The 25,137-nt window shown below is 43.9% G+C and overlaps 1 protein-coding gene across 2 annotated transcripts; it reads right to left on the bottom strand.

Moving 5' to 3' along the window:
- Nucleotides 1–286: 286 nt before the first annotated feature.
- On the bottom strand, nt 287–24,562 carry LOC311031029 (ubiquitin carboxyl-terminal hydrolase 22-like). 2 transcript variants are annotated; one of them, XM_084037125.1, is made up of 14 exons: nt 24,074–24,562; nt 23,143–23,175; nt 13,175–13,307; nt 11,480–11,593; nt 11,293–11,394; nt 10,136–10,302; nt 8,475–8,634; nt 7,780–7,885; nt 6,439–6,597; nt 5,387–5,513; nt 4,528–4,619; nt 4,012–4,074; nt 3,260–3,409; nt 287–2,600 (listed from the first exon to the last, which is right to left on the bottom strand). In XM_084037125.1, the coding sequence occupies exons 1-14, from the start codon at nt 24,191–24,193 to the stop codon at nt 2,558–2,560; spliced, it is 1,569 nt and encodes a 522-aa protein (XP_083893251.1). In that variant the 5' UTR covers nt 24,194–24,562; the 3' UTR covers nt 287–2,557. The 2 variants fall into 2 exon arrangements, with proteins under 2 accessions (XP_083893251.1, XP_083893252.1); XM_084037126.1 differs by lacking the exon at nt 23,143–23,175.
- Nucleotides 24,563–25,137: the final 575 nt, after the last annotated feature.

The raw sequence follows: 25,137 nt of genomic DNA, 5'->3' as shown, positions 1-25,137 counted from the left end.
CATTGCATTCGATCCTGAAGACAGGTTTGATTTTTCCTTCCCCTCAGATCTCCTCTGAGCTTCTTGGTTTGTCCACAAAGTGGCGCCAAACTCAACCAAATAACCAGAGGTGGTCTCAGGTCAGATATACAGAATGTGTTCCACCAGTCATACTAAGATACCATTTAGTATGCCAGAAAAACACATTAGCATGTCCTAATATATAGTATGTCAAACGGAGTATTCCAACAATACAAGGATGTACGTGGAAGTATGTACTAAAAGTAAAAAAAAAGAAAGTATGCGATTAGGAATGCAGTGTGAATTTAATAGAAGGCTTAAATGTGAGAGTGCATGTTTGCTGCACCATATCCATTGGTAAATAAAAGATCCTCTTTCCTTTACAGTACTTTTCTTTGTTCCACCATGAGAGTACACGGACAGGAAATACACTACAGGGCTTCAATTCTGGGACACACAGTATATATCGTCCAAAAGGAGAGTGAGACTTGAAGGAGGAGACAAAAGACAGAACGTACACATTCCAGTTTTGTTCTGAATTTAATCACTGAAACGGATGATGAAGCTCTCCTCTTCTCGTTTCAGCTGCATCCCTGAATGTCCTTGGGTGGCCTCAACTGCTCCTCCGATACATCGAAAAAAAACAAAGTGTGCCCACTTCACACGTCTTTGATTCCACGGTTAAGAAACCCCACCGTTGCCCTCTAGCTGAGGTTCTGCAGCAGACCAAAGGATATGTTTGTCTTCAATTACAGAGCAGCTAAACAACCAGGGGTTGTGGTTTTTTTTATGTGGCATTACTGTGATAGGTTAGGGCCCTCATCTTATACATGAGTGAGTATTTTTTTTTTTTATTATGAATTTTTTTTTTTTTTAATACATACACAATCAGTGATATTCAAACAAAACAGACCACAACACCCTGATGTGTATGTGCATTATCTAGAGTCTGACTTGACAGCATACTGATTGAATAGAGCACTGGGTTTACTGCACTGCAGAGGCAAGACACACCACGAACCACACCGGTCTACACCAGCCACACAGTTGCCATGGAGAAGATTAACACTGATGGATTCAGAGCCAGGCTATGGTCGCACAGTGCCCATATTCGTGCAATGTGTTTTTACCCTCTATATATAGATATAGATATATATCTCACATGATCATCTTCCCATCCCCAAACTATAGAACAGGAATCATGAAGGGCAGCAGCAGCAGGCCTTGAGGCATTACTGAGGGCAATTTTTCACAGAAGATCATGAGAGCCCAGTCGCATGCAGTGTTGTTAAATGGGCTTTTTTTTTTTTTTTTTTCTCTCTTTTGCACAGAGCATTCAAGGTGTTCAATGAGGAGAGACCACAGCATTCTCACACATCACAGGAGCCCGTTTGGGTGGGCTCACGTATCGAGTCTTCTCTTCAGAACGCCATACGGAAAACCCAAAGCTCACATTCAACATACAATTCATAAACAGCAAAAAAGGTGAGCCAATTTAACCATCACCATCATTATACCAACAATTCCACAAGAATGAAAGTATAACACGTCCAAAAAACATTTCCAGTACCAGGACAGTGAGGGACACGTGACTGTACTGAAAATTTAAAATAAAAGACACTGAAAAGAACAGTAAACAAAAAGTCAAAGAGTTGCTAAAAAAAGAAAGAATTAAAAAAAAAAAAGATATTCCCTGCCCTCAACCAGACTTAAAAAAACAAAAAAAAACAATCAACACAGTAAATAATGGAACATGAGCACACTCAGGTCCAAATCTGCTTAGTTTCCATGGCAGCACTTCCCCAGCAACTGGCAAAGGCAGCGTCTCTAAGCTCTCCCATGTTTTCTTTTTTTTTTTTTGCTCTTAAAAAATAGATGTATACTATATTCATACAGTATTTCATAACAAAATTCACAAATGATAAGAATCATAACCATACCTTTAAAATGTTCTTGCAAAGTTCATAATACATTGATTCTATTCTTGTTTTTTTAATTTTTTTTAACTTTTTTTTTTTTGCGTTCAGTCCCATATGCATATGACAACAAACTGTCTTCCATCAAGTAAAATGCTTGGTCAGTTGAAACAAGAGCACCATGGGAGAGAAATGAAGGGGGGGCGGGGGTGGGGGGGGTGGAGAGGGTCAGAATACTGTAAGAAAACTCCGGATGTGCCCAATCAACGTGACAGTCAGTCATACTCAGACAGCCCCTGCAGCAGGTAGGGGAAGGGAGAGTGTGAGGGGTGTGGGGCCTCTTTCCCTCTGCCCAAGTCTGGAACTGACAACGCCCAACTCTTCCTCCTCATCCTTCTCTCCTCTTCATTCAGTTTTGTCAAGTAGATGCCAAGAAGTAGCTCAGTGCTTATTTTTTTTTTTTTTTTTCTTTTGAAAGGTTGCATGATTTCACACGTCTTTATTTTTGTCCTCCAAGAGCTGGAGGAGCAAGACTGGTAATCAAAGAGTTTCAGGTAGGTTTGTGTGTTTTGCGTTTTCATCCAGTCCCTTTGACTCTCTCATTAGAAGCAGTGGTTCTTCATGGTCAGTGGTCACAAAGACTACTCATACTCGAGGAACTGTTTATGGTAGAATAAGAGATACCTAAAGGGATGGGGGGGAAAAAACATCCGATTCAGATTTCATGCTATATGTTTAAAGGAGTCATCACCTGGTTTTATACGTATCCAGCCCCCCTTGGATCGCTTTGGATCAATTCGTAAAACTTATTAGAAAAAAAAAAAAAAAATTTAATCTAACATTGAGCTTGTTCTGACCCTTTTTCGTACCGCGATTTTATCACGCGAGATTACGCGCGAGGTTTTGACTGGTCCGGATGTGCATTGTATAATATGTAATGAGGCGCGCGTTGATTCGCCGCAGGAAGGACAGAGCCGGGGGGGCTTGCCTGCATGCAGACTCCAAAACATAATGGCGGCGCTTCGGCGATTTCAGGTAGCGGACGGGGCGGGGTTGGGTGGTGAAAGAGGGGTGGGCTTATGCAAGTAGTCGCCACGGTGACGTCACCGAAGGCGCAGAATCAAAATCTCGTGCTTTAGGAATGCACACCCTTGTGTGCTATTCCTGTTCGGAAAAAGAGCAGAAGCGAAAAAACGGCGCCACTTTCAAACTCCAGCCTTTCAGGCAAGTTTCAACTGAGGTCAAACACAGATATGCATGTTTTAACAAGAGAAATTGCGATTTCCAGGTGATGACTCCTTTAAACATTTTGTAGTGCTGCCAACGTCGGTTTCCATTCTTACCCTTCGCTATCGAGTACATCCTTAATGCTGGCCTTGGTGATTATGGCGTCATCACATTTGAACCACTGGTCTTTGTGCTGGCGGATGAAGCTGGTGTAGTGGCCACTCTCTAATGTGCCTTGGTGGTTGACCACTGCAAACAAGGAATACCTGGAAAAAGAATAGAGACGTCTTTATCCTGAAATGCATAGAATAATCACAAAAGGAGAGCATAATAAGAACCTGAATATGGCTATATTCCATGTGCTTTTAGCGGAGCAGAGCAATGAGACGTGTGGAATCATCGCCCCCCGCATCAAAAATTATAAAAATCATCAGATTGGCACAAATCACAAGTGATTGGGAATTTTGATGAAAGAAAACACATTTACACATCTGTTTGGAACACGTGGCTAAATCATACACCACAACCCATTATCCATCCCATAGTTCTAGTGTATTAAAGGCTTCAACAAGGAGCGACATGCATACCGACACTTGTCTCTACTACAAGCACCCCGTCAATGGCATTAAGACAGTAAATTCCCCGTAAATGTCCCGGAAAATGAAAAGCTACTGTAACAGTCATGGATGAGGCAAACTAAGCAGCTTTTAATAGACTTCAAATTGATTTAATTTGAGGAAGTCACAGCCAGATGCTTCAGGTCATTAGCATGTGCGGCCATGCAACAGGAGAAATGTCTACTATGACGTCAGTGCTGCTGTGGAGTGACAGTGTTTATAAATCCGTTGTAGTTTCCCAAGTTACTCACTTATTGTCGTTGTTTAATACGTCAACAGTCTGTTGATACTGCCCGTTCATTCTGCTCTCTTTACTGTGGGAGACAGAAAAAGAACAGCAAGACATTAGCATTTTTAAAGCTGTGTGCGTGTGCTAACATAACCCACTAGGTGGCAGAATTATCCTATCTATGAAAGCCGATATCCTCCTCTAATGATCTTACTGTCTCTGAATGGAGATGAATGGATGCTACAGACAGGGGTGGGGCAATACTGCTGCTGCATGCTTTACTGACATCAAAATATATATATAAATAAATCTATCTTTATAAATATATTGTTTGTGTGTAACATACAGATGTATAGTGTATCATACGTGTAAGCATTACAATATAATAAACCACTTAAGTAAGCTGCTACAGGGTTTGTTTGTTTGTTTGTTGTTTTTCTGAGAAAAATCTGTTTTTTCCATCTTGCTGTGAAGACTAACAGGACAAGATGCCCATCATATGGGTAGGACAGCTAAGCGACACCAGGTAGTGCCTTACCTGGATGCCATGAAGGGCGTCATGTCCAACTCTAGGGGGAAGGAAACGTATGTAGTGATCTTCCGCCGCAGTTTGGCAGAGTGCTCAAACCGCTGGAGATGGCCGGAGAGGGAGGGTGAGAGAGGAAGAGGGGGGGAAGGGGCAGAAACATGGCAAGACAGAGAGTGGGGGGAGGGGAAGGGACACATGTAGAAATAAGGTATCATCACTACAACATACAAAATACAACACAGCGAGTGAAAAGTGAAAATGCTTGTGTTTTCATCCTGTGTCACACATTAGCGCATTCATAACGAGATAATATCAGGCTTGGATGGATCTTAAGACAATTGTCTTGCAGCCTGTTTTCCTATGAATATCATAAATACCTTATAAGCCCCCACCCAATACTGTTATGATAAATAAAACATGGACAGTGGGGCACTGTATGAGTCATTAAAGTCATAGGTGTCCTGGGACACTGAGAAAGGGCTGCACAGTGGGAGGTAATGCACCAACAACTGAATCGTATTATCAACACACCTACGCACAAGCAATGTACCAGACAGCTAAGTCACTGCAAAAATCAGAACTTTGCCTCTATCAGATGCAAGGCTGCATACACACAGGGCAAAATGGACCATATACTATAGCATATCAATGTATTGCAGTATGTAAAAGATGCAGTTACAAAAATCAATACCAAACTAAATAGGGTAAAATTATGAAAATAAAAAAAAATTCAAGACAGTACTGTACCTGCCGTTTTGGAATAATGACAAAAATCTGATGTGTTAGTGATAAAAGCTGAATGCACCCTTAAATAATCAGATAAGGTAACAAGTGATAAATGGCAGCATGTTGTCACTGGCTGACTCACTTTGAGATGGAAACATGCTACGATGGGGAGCTTCTTCATTGTCAGCTGTTTGGTGGACTCCTGGTAACTATGGCAACCGCCGCACTTGATTTTGGCACTGCTTCCTAGATGTTCAGGCCGCGTAAACCTGCAGAGGGTGGGAGTCGAAGAGAAGAAGAGAGGGTGTGAAAAGGCAGAGAACAAGTAGGCAAACAGGAGACAGGAAGTGAACAGAGGAAGGGGGTGAAAAGAGGAAGAAGAGTATAATGGTGTATTTTCTTTGGACATTTTACACAATAGCTTTGCTTTTAACACCCCACAACACCTACTTCTAGTCCTACAGATCGAAACTCCACCTCAAGATGTGTGAGGGGCTTGTGAAAAGTCTGCCTGCAGTGTTTTGGTGCAGCCACTCTATATGTCAGGCCACCCAACCCAGACCCCTGCTGGTTATCCCAACGCCTCTATCACCACGGCAACAGCACCAACCAGTTCTGTACCTTTAAGAGCCTTGCTGCAGCAACTAGGGGTGTGTGAGGTGCTGCAGTAAAAAAAAAAAAGTCAGAAGGAAAGGAGGCGAGAGAAAGAGGGGGGAGGATGAGACGAATAGGAGAGGTAGAAACCGAGGGCACAGGGGGAAAGGAATTAGGTGGAGAGGGGAGGGAATGAAATAAGATAAGGAGAGCAGGAAAAGAAATTGCAAGAATGAAGAGGCAGGAGAGGAGATATGAGAGGTCACACCTCCTCTGCCAACCTGGTGATGGTGGGAGATGAGTGATAGCAGGGTTGCTGTGCCTGTGCAGACACAATATGTGACCCCTCATACAAGTGGAGGGATGATTAAAATGTATTTTGAGATGATTGATAGCCATGCATCTGGAGAGGTGGCGTCAAGGATACAGGACAATAACAATCAGCACGGAGGAACATAGCAAGTTCTGTAAGGCGACTAACCATCTATTTTTTGGCAAGAGGCTCCTCTCTAGGGCTTTTAAATATTCTACAAGCTAGATGACTTAGAGTTTGGTTTAGTTCAGAAAGATACAAAAAAACAGCTAACACTGAAGCAGTACCTGCGTAGGCAGTCTGTGAGAGTGGTGGATCCTGACAGGTGGCTCTCTCCATTGACTGTGCTGCCATCCCCTCCAGGGCTGAGTGGCCAGAAAGGTGTGGAAGAGCCAGGAAGGTCCAGACTGATGTCCCAGAATGGATCTATCGTTGTGGAAACCCCGCTAGAGGAAAAAAAAGAAAAAGAAGAAGAGAAGGCAGTTCAATTATGAGGTTGAATAAATAGTGTGTGGTTGTGAGTAGGTTTGCGTGTCATTTATTACAGCTCATGATGAAAGGATGATGACACAGACGGCAATGCACAAGCCTAAGTTCACATAGCCTCTGTAGATTCTGATCAGGTTTTTGTTTAAGCCCGCTGGAAGATGGAGTGTGTGCATGTGCATAATATACACACTGTTCTTCCAGGGCTATTTGCAATTCAATGAAGTGTTACATCAGAGAAAATTGGCTTTACAAAAGGAATTTGCATTATTACAGCCCAAAGGCTGTGATGGACTGCAGTCCGGGAGAAAATGAGGCTTCCTGTGTAGAATGCATGCAATATACACAAATATTTGTGCACAGGGGATGGTCTGCCATACATTATCACTGTTGATTAGATAAGTCAGAGTGCTGTAACACCCAGTGGTACCAGCAGGTGGCTATTAAAGGGAAAAAGGTATGCTTATATGATGGGTGAGAGAGTAACCCTGCCTTATTATTGGCACCATTATGGTATCATTGTTGTTTAAAAAGCATTTGGGGATGCATTTTCTGTTGCTTGAGGCCTTCCCCATCTGTAGTCAACAGGAGCGTTGTTTAATGATTACAGAGGAGTTTCATTCATGGCAGAATGATACTCAAGACAGCATCTCTAGCTCTGCATCAGCAGTCTCCCTTTTCACTGTGGAGGCAGGTAACATGGCACTGGGTTTGGCTTGGCTTGGCTTGCCTGCTAGTCTGGGCGAGGTGCTTTGTAGTTCAGTGCAGCGTGTTAGCGTTAATGTGACAGGACAGCTCTAGGGGGCAGGCAGGCAGTGCTTGGGTTGTGCTGCCGTCTAGACAACCTCCCTTACAGCAGCACTGCAGGGGCCGGCCCTTTAAATAAGAGCAGTGGAGAGGACACAACCAGGGGTTCAGCCACTCTGGAAGGACAGGTGGTGTCCACATCGATCAGCCCAGTGGTGAGAGGCGACTACACCATCAGATAGATGGATGAATGTGTTAATGTAGAAAAAGAGGGGGGAGGGGTTTAGGTGGTGATGTGATGCTCCATCAAGAGAAATGGACAGAAAACGTCTCAGATGGGTTCTCTCCGTAAACTGCTTCTTTACACTTCTCACGTTGCAAACGCACAAACGTACTGGCAAACTTGACAGGTAACATCTGATTGCAGGCCCCCAGTGAAGATTTGGTCAATGATGCAGTTACAGTGGTTTGGATTGTTGGCCTTCTTCCCATTGTCGTCTCCTGTGGACCACAAAGAGCAGCGAGTATGAATAGACACACAGATAACAACAACAACAACAACAACCTGTTTAGCACCTCTGAAGGACTCTGTCTGGCCCTCTTTCTCACTTTACCACTCCCCTGCAGTGAAGCCTCTCTGCTACATCACAACTCTCTGGATTCTAGATAATCGAAAACAAACCTTACTGCAGGGTCTGTGGGTGTGCGTCAGCCTGTCATTGCACTGCAGCAGGGCCTATTGACATTCCTCACACTGCTTGCTTGCTGTCCCTTTGGTACACACCATTGCCAGTCTCCTTCAGTATGCTTCCAGTGAAGTAAGGCACTGTGCTCTGCGGGTAGATCTAAGGTATAACTCCACATGCTGGATCAGAGGCAGTAGGTGGCCCAGACACATGCCTCTCAAATCTCAACTGACACTGCTCTTTGCTGCGTTTCCCCATTCAGTCCGACTTGAATCGTGGCCTGACAGGAAATATTCAAGAAAGAAAGTGAACCCTCCAATCTTACTGTATTTAAAGAAAAAACACTCTACTCTGAATGCAGTATACACACCAGGAACGTCACATTGATTGGTTACACGGCTTACTGATGGTGTCCCCTTTGCAGTGCCTGTGGAGGACATCCAATGCAGCGATGAGGAACTCGTGGGCGTCTTGCTGCTCGTAGCCTGCGAGGTGACGTGCGTGAGTCCAGACCAGGTGCAGCAGCCGGAAGGGAATGTGGGGCGAACGGTGGCCCGAGTAGAACTGAGAGCAGGGAAGAAAGATGAGGTGTGTGGTTAGCCTATTTTCACCAGGTGTTCCTGGGCCCATTATATTTTATCACCTCGTTGCCAATCTCATCGTTACATTTCCCACTGCCATTTATAATTCACTGCTGAACCATAACACGAGCGCTCTGTCAAGTCGAGGTAATTTTCTAACTCTCTTAGCTCGTCAGATATCAATGAATTCCACCACATGTCGCCGAACAGCGCTACAGCTAATCACAGCACATCCACTGACAGTTGAGGTCACAAGGTGTGATGTGTGCAAGACAGAACTGGTTGGAAAACTGGAGTTTTTTTTGTAGCAAGAACTTCCTTCTGTACAGTTGTTGCGTAGTGTCTTTTTGCACTGTCATGGGAATTTGAGTGAGTGACAACTGACAATCCAGGTCGGGGTCAGGAGATGCGAGTAAGAAAGTAACAGAGCTGTGCGGTGCACACGAGTTGGCGGAGTGCAAACACAACAATGAAGTTCCGACAGGAGCTCATTAATGCCAGAAAGGGCTCTCGTTTCTCGGCACGTAGATGTCGCGCACACCTCGCTCCACAGCTGTCTGAAATCTGATCGAGCCGCGAAAGCGGAAAACATGCCATGCTGATGCCTCGTTTGAATCTCACAAACTCTGCTCCTTTTCGTCAGTTTGAAGGTGGTTGACAAACAAAAGATGCCAGCAGAGGAGAAGGAAGCAGGGGAAAGGGAGAGAGAGGAGAGTGGCTGATCAAAGCGGGTAGGGCCCTTCACTTCTAAAAAGCTGTGTGTCTGCAGAGTCAGAAGGCTTTTGATTAAGTTATGGGGCTGGGTTAAAAAAAGTATGAAGGTAGATATTGGAAGTAAGCAATAGAATTAGAGTTGGGGACAAGGTGTGGAGGTTTGAACGTGTGTGTGTGTGTGTGTGTGTGTGTGTGTGTGTGTGTGTGTGTGTGTGTGTGTGTGTGTGTGTGTGTGTGTGTGTGACTCATTATAACACCACTTGCCATCCGTGGGCCTTTATATACTGGGATGTGAGAGGGTGTTAGGAAAAAAAGTGAGGCAGTGTAGGAGCAGACCAAGCAGATATTACATAACGGCCAGGACGGATGAGCGTGTCGGATGTAAAAATGCCAAACCTTTGTATCAAAGACCTGGGATTAAAAGGCTATAAACGGCTGTGCAGCATTATTCGCAATGACTGACCCGGTTCAATAAAATTATAATTACTGCATTCTGCTTATTCATTTGCATGTGGCTCTGTACATTCCTTTCAGGCAGGATGTTTCCCTCCTCTCAGCCTCCCTCTTCGGAGTCGACAAAAGAGCCGAACAGTGACTCAGCCTTCTGCAGTGGGTTACACTGCGAGGGAACATTCTGTATTTATTTGGTCCTTAAAAAAAAACCTCTGAAATGATGGTTCTGTTTTAACCTAAATCAGGAATTCTTCTCGTCTTTGTAGGATTGAATACACCTATGTAACAAGTCCAGACATGCAAATTGTGCACCGTACCTCCTGAAAGAGCTGGGACATCTCACACACCAGACAGGAATTTGATTGCATCTCGCACTTGTGTCTGTCGGAGAGAAAGAAGTCTCGCAGCAGCGGCGTGTGTGTTAGGGCCTGAACAATACAGTTCATGAAACATGTGTTGCCCAGGTTTATTAACCCTCGTAAACCTAGAGGACAACAAAAAGAGACAAAGAAAAGTGTCAGAGCAACATGGCAAGAAGATTAAACATGGCATTGTTCTGATACGTAACCAAGGATCTCAAGACTTTTACAATAAGCAAATATGATTGAATTGGTTATGAAAAAAGCACATAAATGATATTTCTATTTTGAAACTAAATTCAAAAATATTTTGTCACTTGGCAAGCAAATACAGCAAATGCATAATAATGAATAAGGCATTGGTCAGCTCTGCCAGCAAAACTGTTTGTAGCCTGGAGCAGACCCCAAAGCTGTGAATGAATTCATTCAGAGTGAGAAAAAAAAAATAAGCTTCCAGTGATGGCCAGGAGAACAGGTGAAACACAGCAAGGTCTTGGGTCTAATCCAATTGAGTAAGGTTTGGTTCTGGAAGAGAGCGCTCAGCAAGAGCTTTAATACTTCAGACGAGTCGTGGTGTACACACACACACACACACACACACACACACACACACACACACACACACACACACACACACACACACACACACACACACACACACACACACACACACACACACACACACACACACACACACACACACACACACACACACACACACACACACACACACACACACACACACACAGTCTACTGCCCAATAGGGGCAACCAACCAAGTCTACCCTTTAAAGATATATGGGGATGAGGGATGGCAGGAGACGGTGGAGCAGATAAAATCAGCAAAAGCTGAGAAAACAAATTCTGGGGAGAGACAGGCACAAACCGAGGCCCGCTTTGGTGTGTGCATTTAAAGCATCAGCGAGGGAACACTGTGTTCTGTGCACTGCCTGTGGGGTTGCCTGGTCCTGTTGACCTCGGGTATCAGACTTAAACAAGCACAGTTTGCCCAAAGGCACATGTAGAGGCACACATAGCTATTAAGAATCCCCGCAGCACACAAGCTGTCAGGGGATGAAAAGCTCTGCAGACTTCACACTGCAGCTTATTGCTTACCTATGGTACAGTTAGTAGTGATTTTCCTCCGCTTTGGATTGTGTCGTAATAACTCTAGCTCCCTCTTGGTCGGCTCCCATGTTGTGTATTTCTCCCCTATGCCTGTGGACCCAAAAGAAACACAAACTTGAATGGCCTCGTTGCAAAAGTTGTATTAAGTTCTCGGAGGGAAAACGAAATGCTCTACCTTGTAATTTCCAGGCTTTCCTCTGTTCCTCTTTGGCAATCTGCTCCATGTCCTTGTCATATATGTAGTCTTGACACACAAAACAATATATTCCACCGTATAATAAGTCTATCGCTGGAAGCAGAAAGGAGAGAAAGAGAGGGAGAAAGAGAGATTGCACCATAATTACAAATAGATTTTTTCCACCACGGCAACACACACTGGGTTTTATTTCATCGTCCAACCTCGCTGGCAGTGAAAGCCTCAAGACAAGTACTTTCTCTGCCCTGCATTTTCCACTCACCGCCATATTTTTCCATCTCATTTCTTGCACTGAGCAATTATAAGAGATATGAGGATAGAAGTAATGGAATACGTGCATCTATATCACACACCCACCTGCGCTTTCAACTAACACACCATCCTCTTCCATTCTAAAACTCCACGGCAACAATACCTCAGCTCTGTTGCCGTGACAACCTTCTTTTTTTTTTTTTTTTTAGCTTAACTGGACATTTTTCTGTTTTTGGTTCTACCCACACTGATAAAGTGAGCTAAAACATCATATAGAAAACCTGACTGGGTATTTACAGTGCTATTGTGTGTGTCTGTGCGTGCTTGAAAGAGAACGATAAAGAAAGAGCATACAAAGAAACAAATCATGTAGAAAGAAATTATCATTTTAAAAACATGATCAATCTTTGTTTTGTTTTTTTATTCTGGTAAACCATGGCTACATAGGATGGGCCTCTCTGGACAACAGCGACCCGATTAAGAGAGAAAATGGGGACACAAGTGGCAGTGAGAGGACGAAGATATAGAATATGGAGTGCTGCACGTGATACAGGGAGGAATTCATATATCTTGCTGACTTGAACCAAAGGTTGAGAGCAAGAATAAGTTGTAAAAAGGTGTGAAAGGCATTTCTAGAATGAAGTAGCTAGGAGGACAAATATGAAAGGGGTCCTGAGGAGTGAGGACGTTAGGAAAAAAGACAAGAAAAAAAGAGATGGGAGCTTGCTATCTAGCAGTCTAGCAGACAGGGATTCATTTGATTAGAGGTGGAGAAGAACAGAAGGTCAATATCCGAGAGGCTCATATGGAATGCTCAATGGCAATTAACACTGTGGCCATGCACTCGGGAGGCGTTTGTGTGCAACCAAACCAAATGTTAAACAAAGCCATTCAGACGACTACTAAGCCACCATATTGTGGCCCAGTTTACCATGTGTAGTTGATCGGGGTAATATCCAAATCTTGCTCATTAGTGTCATTATCTCATATGGCATAATTAGCATGCAGGGGTCAGAGTGCAGGCATTCTCGTAGCTGTGGATTAGCACGCTCTCTTGCCGTGCTGTGAAAGTAAGTGTACAAACTCATGACATTTGACTGGCTAAGCCGCTCCCACCAGAATGTTAATTTGTTGCGGGGAGAGTCAGGTTTGGATTCCCTGTCTGTTCAGAGGAGGGAAGTTGCCCAAAGTAATGCTGTAATCCTTTGCTGATAATAGCTGATGCTGCAGTGGGCCACGGGGGTGCATGTGAGGATTGACGTGATGGGACTGAGCCTTGGACGTAGGGAGGGACAATACGTATAATGATGTCATTTATCAACTAATGCTTAAGCTCTATTGTGCAATTTGTTTTTAAATATAGGGACTTAAGGGCACACAATTAGCATATTCAGATTATAGTTGCGTGAGTGTGTGGCTTACCTAGATTGTGTCTCTTGTTTTTTGCGTGCTCGTGGATGTGTTTCTTCGTAAAACAGCCGAAAAAGACGCAGTAAAGACAAGAGTGGAGTCGGTTCAGGTGGGCTCCACACATGTGACAGATACACGACTTGGCCTGGAAAGAGAGACCCAAAGGGGAACGGGGGTTGGGGAGGAGGGGGGGGGGGGATTGACAGAAAAAAAAAAGGAGAGGACAGTCAGTATGGTGAGAAAATCCTATGCAGCAGGACAGAGCCCTGAGATATACTGTAGAGCGGCGAAGGCAGAGACTGGAACTCCCTGCCAGCTGAATCAGATTTCTATCTTCCATTGAGTCAGATGAACACTTAGCAGCACTTGAATAGACCCAATATGAAGACAGACCAAAGATTGCCAGGGCCTGTTGACAAAGTCTATGCAGTTGAAGAACAACATATATCCAACTGAATATTTCGCTCTCTAACACAAGCAGAGTATGATGGGATTTAATGCTTGGCAGGCACACTGGAGAAAGCAAGCAGATTTTTTTTCTGAAGCACACACTGAGAGCAGCCGGTGTCTGTGTGTGTGTGTGTGTGTGTGTGTGTGTGTGATTGGTTTGACTACAGCACCCAGAGGTAACCGGACATTAGAATGCCTGACATCTTCTGCAAACCTGCCAAAACCTGCCCATGTTGGCTGCACAGGAGCCCAGGTCCCAGCTCATGCATAATTCAGATTACATTTGGTGGCGGTTACACTGTGTGTATACCTAAAATTTGAACAACAACTGTGAGGGAGAGAGAAGGGAGTGGCCCTGACCAACTCTTACCAGGGAAATGCAGTAAGATATGGGAGGGAAAAGATGAAACGGAACAAAATGTGGATATGGTGAAGATTGTCAAAAATCATGGCCAGAAATGTGATACGGATGCTGTATATGAAAGCAGACGCAACATGTAGCCTAGATGAGTATGGGAGTTAATAACTGCATTATGAATAGGGATAGACCGTTCTGACGTTTCCAGTCCTGATACTTGGGCTTTGGGTATTGGATAATCCCTCTCTATCAGGTTTCACTGTGAAGGCATCCAACAACAGCCATGCTAATGAACACATGAAAATACCGTTGGCCTCTGACATACAGGCTATATGACTGTATACCTGCGTACAAAGCTGCAGCCTGGCGGCTTAAATGCGAGAGATGTCGTGATATACTAGTTTATGGAATACTCCCATTTCCATTTCACTCCTGACCCTCTAACGAATGTACAGCATGCAGATGGTAATACTGAAATTCTACACTTTAATACAATTTAATTTAAAAATGACCAATGATCATAGATGCTTTCACTACAGTTGGTAATGCGAGTGAGAGCACGGCATGTTGTCTGCTTTGAGAGAAAGAAATTGAATGAGAGGAAAGACAGAGCGATCTAATCAAAGCCTTACAGGGACCAGACCATGCCGCAATGAGTCGCCCACTCAGAGAGAGAAGACAGAGGGAAAGTAGGTGTGAAGCAAAGGTGGAGAGAAAGTATTGGCTGGAGAGATTTAGTTTCTGGTACACTGTGTGAAACTAGTTCAGAAGAAAGACTCACACACTCCTACACACACCTTGTTTAAGCTATTGGCCAAACTATCCAGTAATGTCTGCTTATTGCTGTCTTTTGAGTAGAGGCACAATAGTATAACCCGACACCATACAAAGAACATTAAAGTGTATTGTTGCAGAGAAAGTCAGTTTCGCTCCCATCTCCCTCGATGACACATAACACTATGCAAAGGGGCCGACTACACAGCTAAAAAAAAGAATAGCCTGCCACTTGTGGTATAATGAAACCGTGACTATCTCACTAAATAACCCACAGGATGAACTTTAAACATCCAAGGCCACATCAGGCATGTTCATGTTATCATGAAGCTTTGTTTGGGAGCTTGCTGCTCTCACAAGGACTAACACGATCGTTGTATATTTGCTCATATCATGGTAGGGATATGTTTGTTACATGAAACACATGCTTCTATGCCGTGCCGCATAGATCGGCCGCAAAACTAACAATCAGGTCTGTGTTTTGGCTGAGCATTATAAGCCGTGGGCTGGATTGTGATGACATTGCAGTAGAGGGGATATTCAGGGTCGCAGACACTAAGCTTTGTTTTTATTCATATTGGTCTGTTAGGCAGCCAGCCCTGAATGGGTATGCAAGAAATGGGCAGAACCAAATCCGGGAGGGGTGCTTTTCCCAAGAGATATGTATGGTGAGCGACGGGAAGGAAATGAACAAACCCCACATCTTCAGCCTACTTTGAACTATTTAAATGCAGAGCTTGTGTCACTGACGTGCTCTGAGAAAAGAAGGCAAGGCAATTTTATTTGTATAGCACCTTTGAACAACAGGGCAATTCAAAGTGCTTTCAGTTCAAAGAAAGGTTAAGTGTGTAGCAGGATTTGTGTTTTGAGAATCTAAATGAATCCTTACATGGCAAAATATAAAAAAAATGTGTGGAAACTGAGGTAAAGTGAATTCCTCATTATAGATTTTAGTTGCCTCTTTGAGCCTATCCTGCCTAAGCAGTGATGTTAATCCCCATACCACCTCTATTGCACCAAGACTCCCAAGTCAAAAACAAGTAACCCTGCCAATGCCACGCCTTTGGCTCCCCCTCCCCAGCCTCGCTACCCCTTTAACAGGCAGAAAATCTATCTCTGCTCCAGCACCCCCTTGGCTTCTCGGTGCTCTCTCCTTCTCAACATGGTTCACAGGCTGTCTACTCCTCAGTGTCAGCAGTCCTGCCTCTCTCTGCGCCCAGGGCTTTTAATGTTCTATTAGATCAGCTATTGATCAGCGACTGGCTCAGATGACTGGAACAAGTGTCGGACAGGTAGCAAGCTCCAGTTCGGGCTGCACTAGGCTGCGTTTCCCATCTGGGATCGGCTCTTTGGGGCAAATTAGGCTGGGCACCGTGTCCAGGGGAATCACCCACTAATGTACAAAGGTGGCTATTGATGGAGGAACAGATGCAGAAAGGCATTAGCTGGATGAATAGGTCTCCAACACATCTTGAACATGAGGATAGGATAGCATTGCATGCTTTGTGGGGCTACTGGCCTTCAGCTAACAATCACCCAGCTCCAACAACCACAGTGGGATACCTTCAATTCAGCTGTATCCAGAAGATCTAGCTGAATACATCTTAATCTGAATAAGGTCATATCCACACCACCCTTCTTCATCTCCTGCATTCCTTCAATATGACTGCATTATTCCTAACGTAGCATTAAGGTTAATGCATTCATATATTCAAACGGAGCCAGTAATGTGATGAGCTGTAACTGAGGAGGAGAGAGAATGACGACGACGATTATGATGTGGACAAAGCTCTCCCGAGTCTGGCTCTTCTGAGCACGCTCCTACTGCTGCAAAGAACAGACTGGGGAGGGGGGAGAGAGTCAATACAGGGTGGAGGGAGCATGGTTATATGAGAGCAGTGACTCACCATGCAGCCTCACATTCAGAAGCCTTTCCATGCTTCTCTACACAGACATGCTCACTGCACACTATGAATATGCATAATATGACACGGAGAATCTCTCTCGTCGAGCACACACAGGTAGACCTTTGCTAGGAGTACTCAGACACACATGCATACATACAGACAGTCATTTCTGATAACGAATATGATCAAGTTGAGGGGGAAAGACTGATGGTGTTGCTCCAGAACTGCCTACTGGCCCTGTGGGGCTGCAGCCTGTCAGTGCCTTGGCAGGCGCACTTCCCACTATCCCCACATGACAATGCCTGTCCTGCAAAATGCAGTCCCAGTAAGCAGCCCTAGGGACACAGACAATGCAAATCTTACTCTATTCTCCTTTCGCTTCCTTTCGTCCTCAGCTCATTGTAACCTCTGTTGACAATGACATGCTGTATGGTCTTTGCATGAGAATGTATTCCCACCTCATCCAAACGAATCCCAGTTGTGGGGGAGATGGGGGATTGTTGGAGTGTAGTTTGGCCTCATACTGTCAGACACTGCTATAAGGACATTATAGCTAAACCCTGAGCCCCAGCCTATGGAGTCTAGCTTCTTGCCATCTGCAGGAAAATAAATAAAAACTGGATAAAAAGAGGATGGAGTGGAACTAAGCTGACATACTCACGGTGGAGTAGCTTTGATGCCATGAGGGGGAAATATGTAGTCCAATGCTTCTTGGGAGTTTGTGCAAGTTGTCAAGGTTGGTGTGATAAAGCAGGTTTGCAGTATCTACATAGGTGTGGGAATCTGATTAGGATCACTCGATTATGGAGAGATAGGCTGTGCTTCCTCCTTGATTTACAGAGGGTGTCGGAGAATAAAAAGAGGAGGCAACAGAAGGATTTCCACTCACAAAACTCAGAGTGAAACTTATGGTTTTAAATTCTTAACTATATTATTACGTGAAACATACTGGCTAACTGTGTGTTTCCATATGCGTGTTCAGAGGGAACAAGCTAAATAATCATCAAATAAACATGCTTTGATAACTGCCACATAAAGGAATCACACAAAGCCTCTCTCACACAAGAGCACCAAGCCAATATTTATCCACCTGACCATCGTGCAGACTAACCCAAGCCGCAAAAAAAATAAGCAAAAACATTGACAAACATGTACAGCAAGAGGCAGGATCGTGCAGACTGCCGTGTGTTTGTCTGCACAGATGGCTAACAGTCTAGCTCCAGCTTAACAAAAGGGTGCGTGATCACTTGTCGAACCCTGCAGCTACCAGATGCCCAAACCACCCTGCTCCTCAGAAAGAAAACACACAAACAGACCGCTGATGTGACTCCTTGATTTGGTCCCCTTGGACTCAAATCGCATACGATGTCAAGTTGATTTCTTCTTTATCCCCATAGCACCTATCAGGATCCACAGTGCCTTGCACACTACCTTCAAGAAAATCTATGAGCTGTCTACAGAAAAGAGGCACAGTGGGGCTATTAGTGCACTGCAGAGTATTTAAAAGCGACTATATATTGAGTAGACCCAAGTAATAAATTATCTTAGGTTCTAATGCCACTTTATTTCCACAAGGACAGAGAACCATTTCTAGACAAAATGCCTAAGCGCAAGAAAAGCTGTCACTTGGGCCCACAGTTTTAACAATAGGGAATAATTGAGTGTCCACACTAGAAGAGATTGATTGCCTCTTGGTTTTGGGCTTGGCCGGCCCCTGGGGAGTGATTGACAGCTCATTAGCCAGATGGTGGTACTAAGGGAGGGCTGGACAGCAGCCTCATTGGCTGGCTCAGGCCACAACCAGCATGCTTTGTAGCAATGATGTCTTTCCAGAACCCGTTGGACAGTCTAATGAGAAGAACCGCCTCTCGAAAAAAGGGCAAAGAAGTGAAACGGTCAGGCAGAGAGATGGAAGAGAAAATATGGAGAGCTGGATGCAGCTTACACAGAGGAGCTCAATGAAAACGCAAAGTCATGCTTGTCCTCAGACACACAGCTATAGTAACCCTGCCCAAAAGAGAACGGCTGTTTTTTTGTTTACCACATCAATGTATTTTTCATCACTCTTTTCTCAATCACTGCTAAGACAAAGTTTAAGGCTGTTCATTTTAAGTCACAGCCCTCCCACCTCCTTCACCCCCGATTTCACATTTGCGCTCATTTCAAGGTTGAATCTTCTTGACCAGCTCTCAGCCTGGCTGTCTTCTCTCACGTCTCTGGTCTAAAATAAACACCAAGACAGGAAGCACTGTAGCAGAGGACATCCAAATGAGTCGGTACAGTACCCTCACACTTCAAGTACATTATAGCACCGCCATTAAATAAGATGCTGAATGGGAGACTAGCTTACCCGAGGCCTTACTGGGAGACAATAGAATGCAAAAGTTCACCACACAATGGGCCCATTACTATGGGAAGAGGTTACAGACCTTGTGCCATTTATTTCTCTGAGTCACTGAGCCACCCAGTGATTGACAGAATGAAAGACATATTAGGCTGGAAGTGACAGAGAGAGCACACAGACATGGAAGAAAAAGGGCTGGAAGGGGGCGAGAAACAAACGTCTGATATCACCAAACCCACCGACTGTGCGGTGGCGAGATGACTGAAAAGGACCAGTGGGACCAGGGGAAAATTCAACGTTAAGAGGCTTTGCTACGACTTTCACAGGATTCGAAAAAAGAAGAAATAAAAAACAACCTCTGAATGGAAAATTCTATTCTTTGTGTTTTTTAACATTGTACATAGTGTAATTTTGAAATTGCCATCATAGTATTATAATTATCATCATACAGTCATTTATTTATTGCACACATTTAATGGGAGGTGAAGGGGAAATGAGAATTGTGAGCTGAACTAGGTTTGCAAAATAGGAGAAAAAAAAGCGAAAGCAAAAGAACAAAAAAAGAGGAAGAAAAAGCGTGGGAGTGAGTGCAGAAGAGGAACAAGTGAGGGCTATGAAGAGGCTGGAGGAAAAGATCCTGATGCTACAAACGTATGCTGATGAGTCAGAGAGCAGGCTTGTGATGTGATGGAGACTGATCTGACAAAGAGATCTGCTCACAGCACAGGAATCAGCCGCTCACTGGGATTGGTCGTGCCTCAGTGCATCTGTGTGTGTGTGTGTGTGTGTGTATGAAGTGAGAGAACAGGAGGGAGGAGAGAGCGACAGAAGGAAGTAAATGTGTCATCCTTGAAGATATAGCTATCCATTTTCCTACCTCTGAAATTCCCTGCAACATCTAGCAAACGATTTCTCTCTCATCTCCCCTCATCACAAGCAGAAATGGGGTTTGTGCTTGTGGGAAAAAGAGGGGGTGTTATGGTTCCTCTGATCATACATGATTTATCAAAACTAGAAGATAAAAAAGCTGACTTCAGTCAGCTCTCTAATCACGACCCTTACCCCTTTAATCAAAGTGACAGCACATTCTTCAAAGAAGTTATGGTGCTAAAATTCCACCAACCCCACCCTACCGGCTCTCATCTCATCGGATTCCCACTCAACCTAAGATAATAGCTCTGCTTTAACTGCATAGCGGATTCCTTCTTGGCAGCAGTGTTTTTGCACATCGAAGCTCCTCTTATACATAGCTAATATAGCCTATCCTGCTGGATGGAGCAGCACACAAAATAAATAACAATGACCTTCATGAATATTCACACTATCCCTCCACCACCATAGCCATTCACAAACTATAAATTATGAATATGACTGGAGTTGGGCCTAAAGGGGAATGAATTTAACGGTTAAAAGCAAGGGCAGGATTCTATCTCCAAGCTGAGCAAACCTGCTTAAATGGCACATGGCAATAATGGTGTAACATGAATCTCAATGAAGAGGGGAAACATAAGAAATCTGGGCAGATAACGGCTTGTGTGCCATTCTCAAACAATCTCTCACTAGACCCATTAAACATACCCTCACAACACAGTAATAATAGATTAAGAGATGGGAATCAAAGTAGGGACCCAGGCAGATAGAAGTGGAAGTACATCAGAACAATAATTCCTCTGCAACCTGAAATGCAGACGATTTTTATAACGTGACACAAACTGACAGGCTACGGCCGCTACGCTATGTGTAGCCCCTCTGGCAATATGGCATGTAGCACACCTAGACCAGAACAGAATATAATGATGCCCAGAAGAAAATCATGTAACAATGTCCATTAACACCAAACAGAAAACACTGTTGCGTACTTGTTTATTCTTGCCATCTCCCCTTAATGGGACATCATTAATACACTGCTCAATCTGCTTATGATTTGTCTCTCCATGGACCATTTTGTTGTATAAAATTATAAAATTATCTAGGTATAGTATCAAATTTGATACTAAGTAAAACATAAACTATGGTCAACTCGTTTGCCAGTTAAGGAGTGCATGCTGTCATACAATGCGTTGGCGTTCAACTCACTCACACATGTGCACATCCCAAGCTAATGGGGTATTTAATTTTAGACGAACATGCCAAAAGAATTATTATTAATTAACGTTTACTAATTAAGGATGGCAGATCCCAAGCCACCCCGGGTTGTGATGTCATCTCTGCAAACTCCTATCTCTTGCACTCATTCTGCCATCCTTGGCTCATGTGGGTTTCAGATTGTGCATGCAGAGCAGGTGACAGATTTTCCTCTAATGTTCCCGCACATTGCATGGGAATTGATTTTAGCTCGAGGTAGAGAGGATGGCAGCTTGCGGGGAGGCTGACGAGGACAGACAACATGAAAAGGGAAGAAGAAACAAGGAAAATGAGGAGGCAATTCAGGATGAAAGGCACTCGCTAATGAAACCACGTGTGAATGCAATGTCAAAACGCATCTTTTCTATTCACTGCTGGTCTCTGAATGGCAATGTCTTCCAACTTCCCTCTATGCAGAAGGTGCCTCTTTTACTACAGTGCTTGCAGTGTAGTTGCCAATATTGTACTATTGTGAAGACGATTTAAGCAGTAAGCAGCGCAGTGATAAGATGTGATAAAAGGCATCTAGTCTTCTAGCTTATAATTCAGAGCTGAACACAATCAAAGACTGCCTCACCTCCGGAGTAGCTAGGTCCTAAAAGGACCATGGTGAAGGGGGAGTGGGACACAAGAATCATACTTGCATATCCATCCTGGAGTGCAATTAGGCAGTAGAGAGAACATTTCATTCAGGAGCCACTCTCTTTTCCTCTCTGTATCAGTCACCTGTACAAGCAGTGTCTGGGTACAGATGGGTAGAGCCGAACCACTGGTAACAGATGTTAAGACAGCTGTTGCGTAGCTAGAAGGATGGCTCCCATAAGTAAAACCGACTATTAATGCTGTGTCAATCAACTTTAATTGTAAACAACCGAACAACAATTCTTCTATTTAAAACCGCATCAAATTGTGAAAATATAAATGAATAAAACTCTAGGTTTCTCCTTCTCCATTTCACTTATATTACAGCCCAAACAAGTTATTAAATAAATAAAAATGTCACTATTGGATACAGTACTGGTATTACACAGCGAAGTTCCACTCCCAATTATCAGTTTACTTCAAATATCAAGGCCATGTTTACTGCGACGCTGGAGCGTGTGAGAGGAACTAGGTGGTGCTCATTTTTGAGGGGAAAAAGACTGCAGTGACAGATGACATGGACTGATGGAGGAGTCGGAGCATAAAATCCAGTCCTATTCAGTCTGAAAGTACCAATGGAAGCTTTAAAGTGTACAGAAACCTGCTCACAGCAGCTCTTTGAATGCCATCTAACCTTGAGGACTATGACAGCAGGCTTTTCAACCTGGAGGACTGGTTGTCATGCAGCATACCACCATGTACAGGGCATTGTAGAAAAGCAGGGAAGATATAGTTCACCATACAACTAATATATTGCCAGTGTGTCTCCCAAAACTGCACTTATTGTCCGAGGTAAATCTTAGGGAAAAAAATTAGAGGTTGCCCCTGAAGCAATGGCTGTGGTACTGGTCATCTCGTCAATGAAGTGATTGTGCCTGGACAGTGAGGCTTTTAAAACTGATTGTGGCCAGGTTTGCAACAGCTAAACACACCTATGTATTTTGTATTTCATACATTTTCAGATGCTCTCCAGCACTTTTTAATTATGATGTACATCTGGTGTGAAAAGCATTCTAATAAAGACAATGTGAAGTCTGTGCTAAAACCAAAGTGTGCCACTACAAGACTGTCTAAACAAAAAAGGGTCATCGACCGTTATGCACAAGCCATTTGCTCTGACATGCCTGCAATGTAACTGAGCTACGCTTTTGGCTTTTCCGCTCATAGTCCACCCTCCCGCCCGGTGATCTCACTGACTAACATACAGGGATGGGGCTGAATTTATCCGCTACGTAGGTTTACATCTAATATTCAGTCAACTACATGAAAAGGCACTGAGGCACACAGATAGGTGAGCAAGAGGAGAGAAAGCAAGCCAGCTCCTAGTCATCTGAACTACAGTATGTCAGTGAAGATGAGGAGGGGATAAGCATCAACTCACCAGCTCTGTCCATCCTGCATCACTCTGAAGCACCTATTTTATCACAACGACATAAAAATGTATGACATACATAAGAGAGGCATGGATTTGTTTTTGTAACAGTCAAGCAACCCACATTATGTTGTTAATCCACATTACAAAAGCTTCTATGTATTTCTAAATGAACATCGTGGCACAAAAAAAACATGTTTATATTCAGAAAAAAAAATGGAGCGAAAGAGTGAAAGAAACTGCAACACGGTCCAGTGATGACATCACATTGTAGTGGGCTATTCGGAGCTGTGCAGGCCGAGCAGGTGTGGGATAAGCCCAACAAGAAATTGGCAATGAAGTAATCAGCTGACCTCCCAGCATCCAAACTCGTGAGTGAATGACCAGTGCAGAAAAAAAAGCACTGACCCGGGATGCCCGGGACAGAACCGTTCATATGTGACCCAATTGTGCGCGTGTGGAGAGCCACAATGGGTACATTTGGTGTGGCAATGTTAGCTAATGGCCACAGCCATCCTCAAACCCAAGTTTAGCCATGCAGCTAACTGTTCAGCATCTACCCAAAGAGCTAACCCACGACTAGCTATCCGACTGACTCGGAGAAAAAAATGCTAACCAACCATTGCTTGAGCTAACGTTAATAAAAGAGACATGAAACGTTGCATTTTAGGATGGCGAAGAAGCCGCCAGCCTCCGCAGCTCGGCAAGCAGCCTTGCTAGCTAACGTACCGGTGGTAACCTAGCTGGCTAACTAACCCCAGCATTAGCAACAGCACTGCTGCAAGTTTAACTTAACGCCGTAATTTTGACCAACCCGTTCAGTGAATGTACTTCGTGTGGAGCATCATCTGCACTCTTGCCCCGTGTCTGCCTGTGCCACGTTAAAAAAATCATTGCACGTTTGTTCCTGAAGCTAACATTGCAGTTCCTGTGTTTTTACCTTGCGTCTCCTGGTCTCAGCAGTACCACTCCAAACAAAGCATTGGTAAATGACTCGAAGGTTTTGTTTCCAATTATCCACCTTATAAGCGTTCACATGGGAGCACCCGGCCGGACTCATGACAGACAAAACATTCAGTTTGGGTTTTTTAGGTGACAATGAAAAGTATCCTGGATGATTCACTTAGCTAGCTAGCTAGCTAGCTAGCACGACTTGTCTGTCCAGAAATGGTTTCCGTTTGGAAATGGGACAATCGATGTAGTATCCAAAATGCTCCTCTGGCATCACACGGTCTTTGATTAACTAACGTTAGCTACACATATGTTCATGTAGTCGTCTAACGGAATTAACACTCCATTAAAAAAAATCTTGCTCCCCTTGCTGTTTTGACAGTTGCCTTTTCCTTTAACGTTAGCTCCACTTCCACTCTCACGATTAGTTAGCTTTCTTTCTCTAGTTAGCCTGCTAACACTCAACTACAGCTTCACAATGCCCGCCCAGCGTACACCGTGATTTGCCAACACAAAGGCGTTGCGTCACTACGTCGGTTGTAGAGCACGTTTGGTGCGCTTGGTTTCGGCCCCAGGGTGTTCCGTATGGGTGATTTTCTGATTTTAACCATAGAATGCATCGTTGACGGAGTCTTAACATAACACCTCCCATTCAGAGTCGTGTGGAATCTAAACCCGATCTCAAAATTTACAGCAACATTATTGTGAATGGTGTCTTTTTTCCTGAAATAGCCATCGGGATCCAATTTTAAATGTCCTTGCTTTATTTCAATCATTGTTCATTGCGTTTTGACAGAGGCTTCTTCTGTCTCATGGACGCATACATTTTATATTTTGCAATTTAGTTGATTGAGATATAGAGAGATAAAAGATATATAGGCTATATAAAATAAGCATAAATATTTTTATCTGAACAGCATCAAAAATGATGTGTCCTTATTCATAATTGTAAACACCATCCGCAACACCCCGTTAGTATCATCAACTAAAGCCTGCCACCTAGTGGTCATATTGTGTATGTAAGGACACACCACTCAAAGGCAAATAATGGGA

Source organism: Eutrigla gurnardus (genome assembly GCF_963514095.1).
Source record: "Eutrigla gurnardus genome assembly, chromosome: 20".
NCBI classification, from domain to species: domain Eukaryota; kingdom Metazoa; phylum Chordata; class Actinopteri; order Perciformes; family Triglidae; genus Eutrigla; species Eutrigla gurnardus.
The sequence above is the reverse complement of the archived record's forward strand: the minus strand, read 5'-3'. Positions and strand labels throughout refer to the sequence as shown.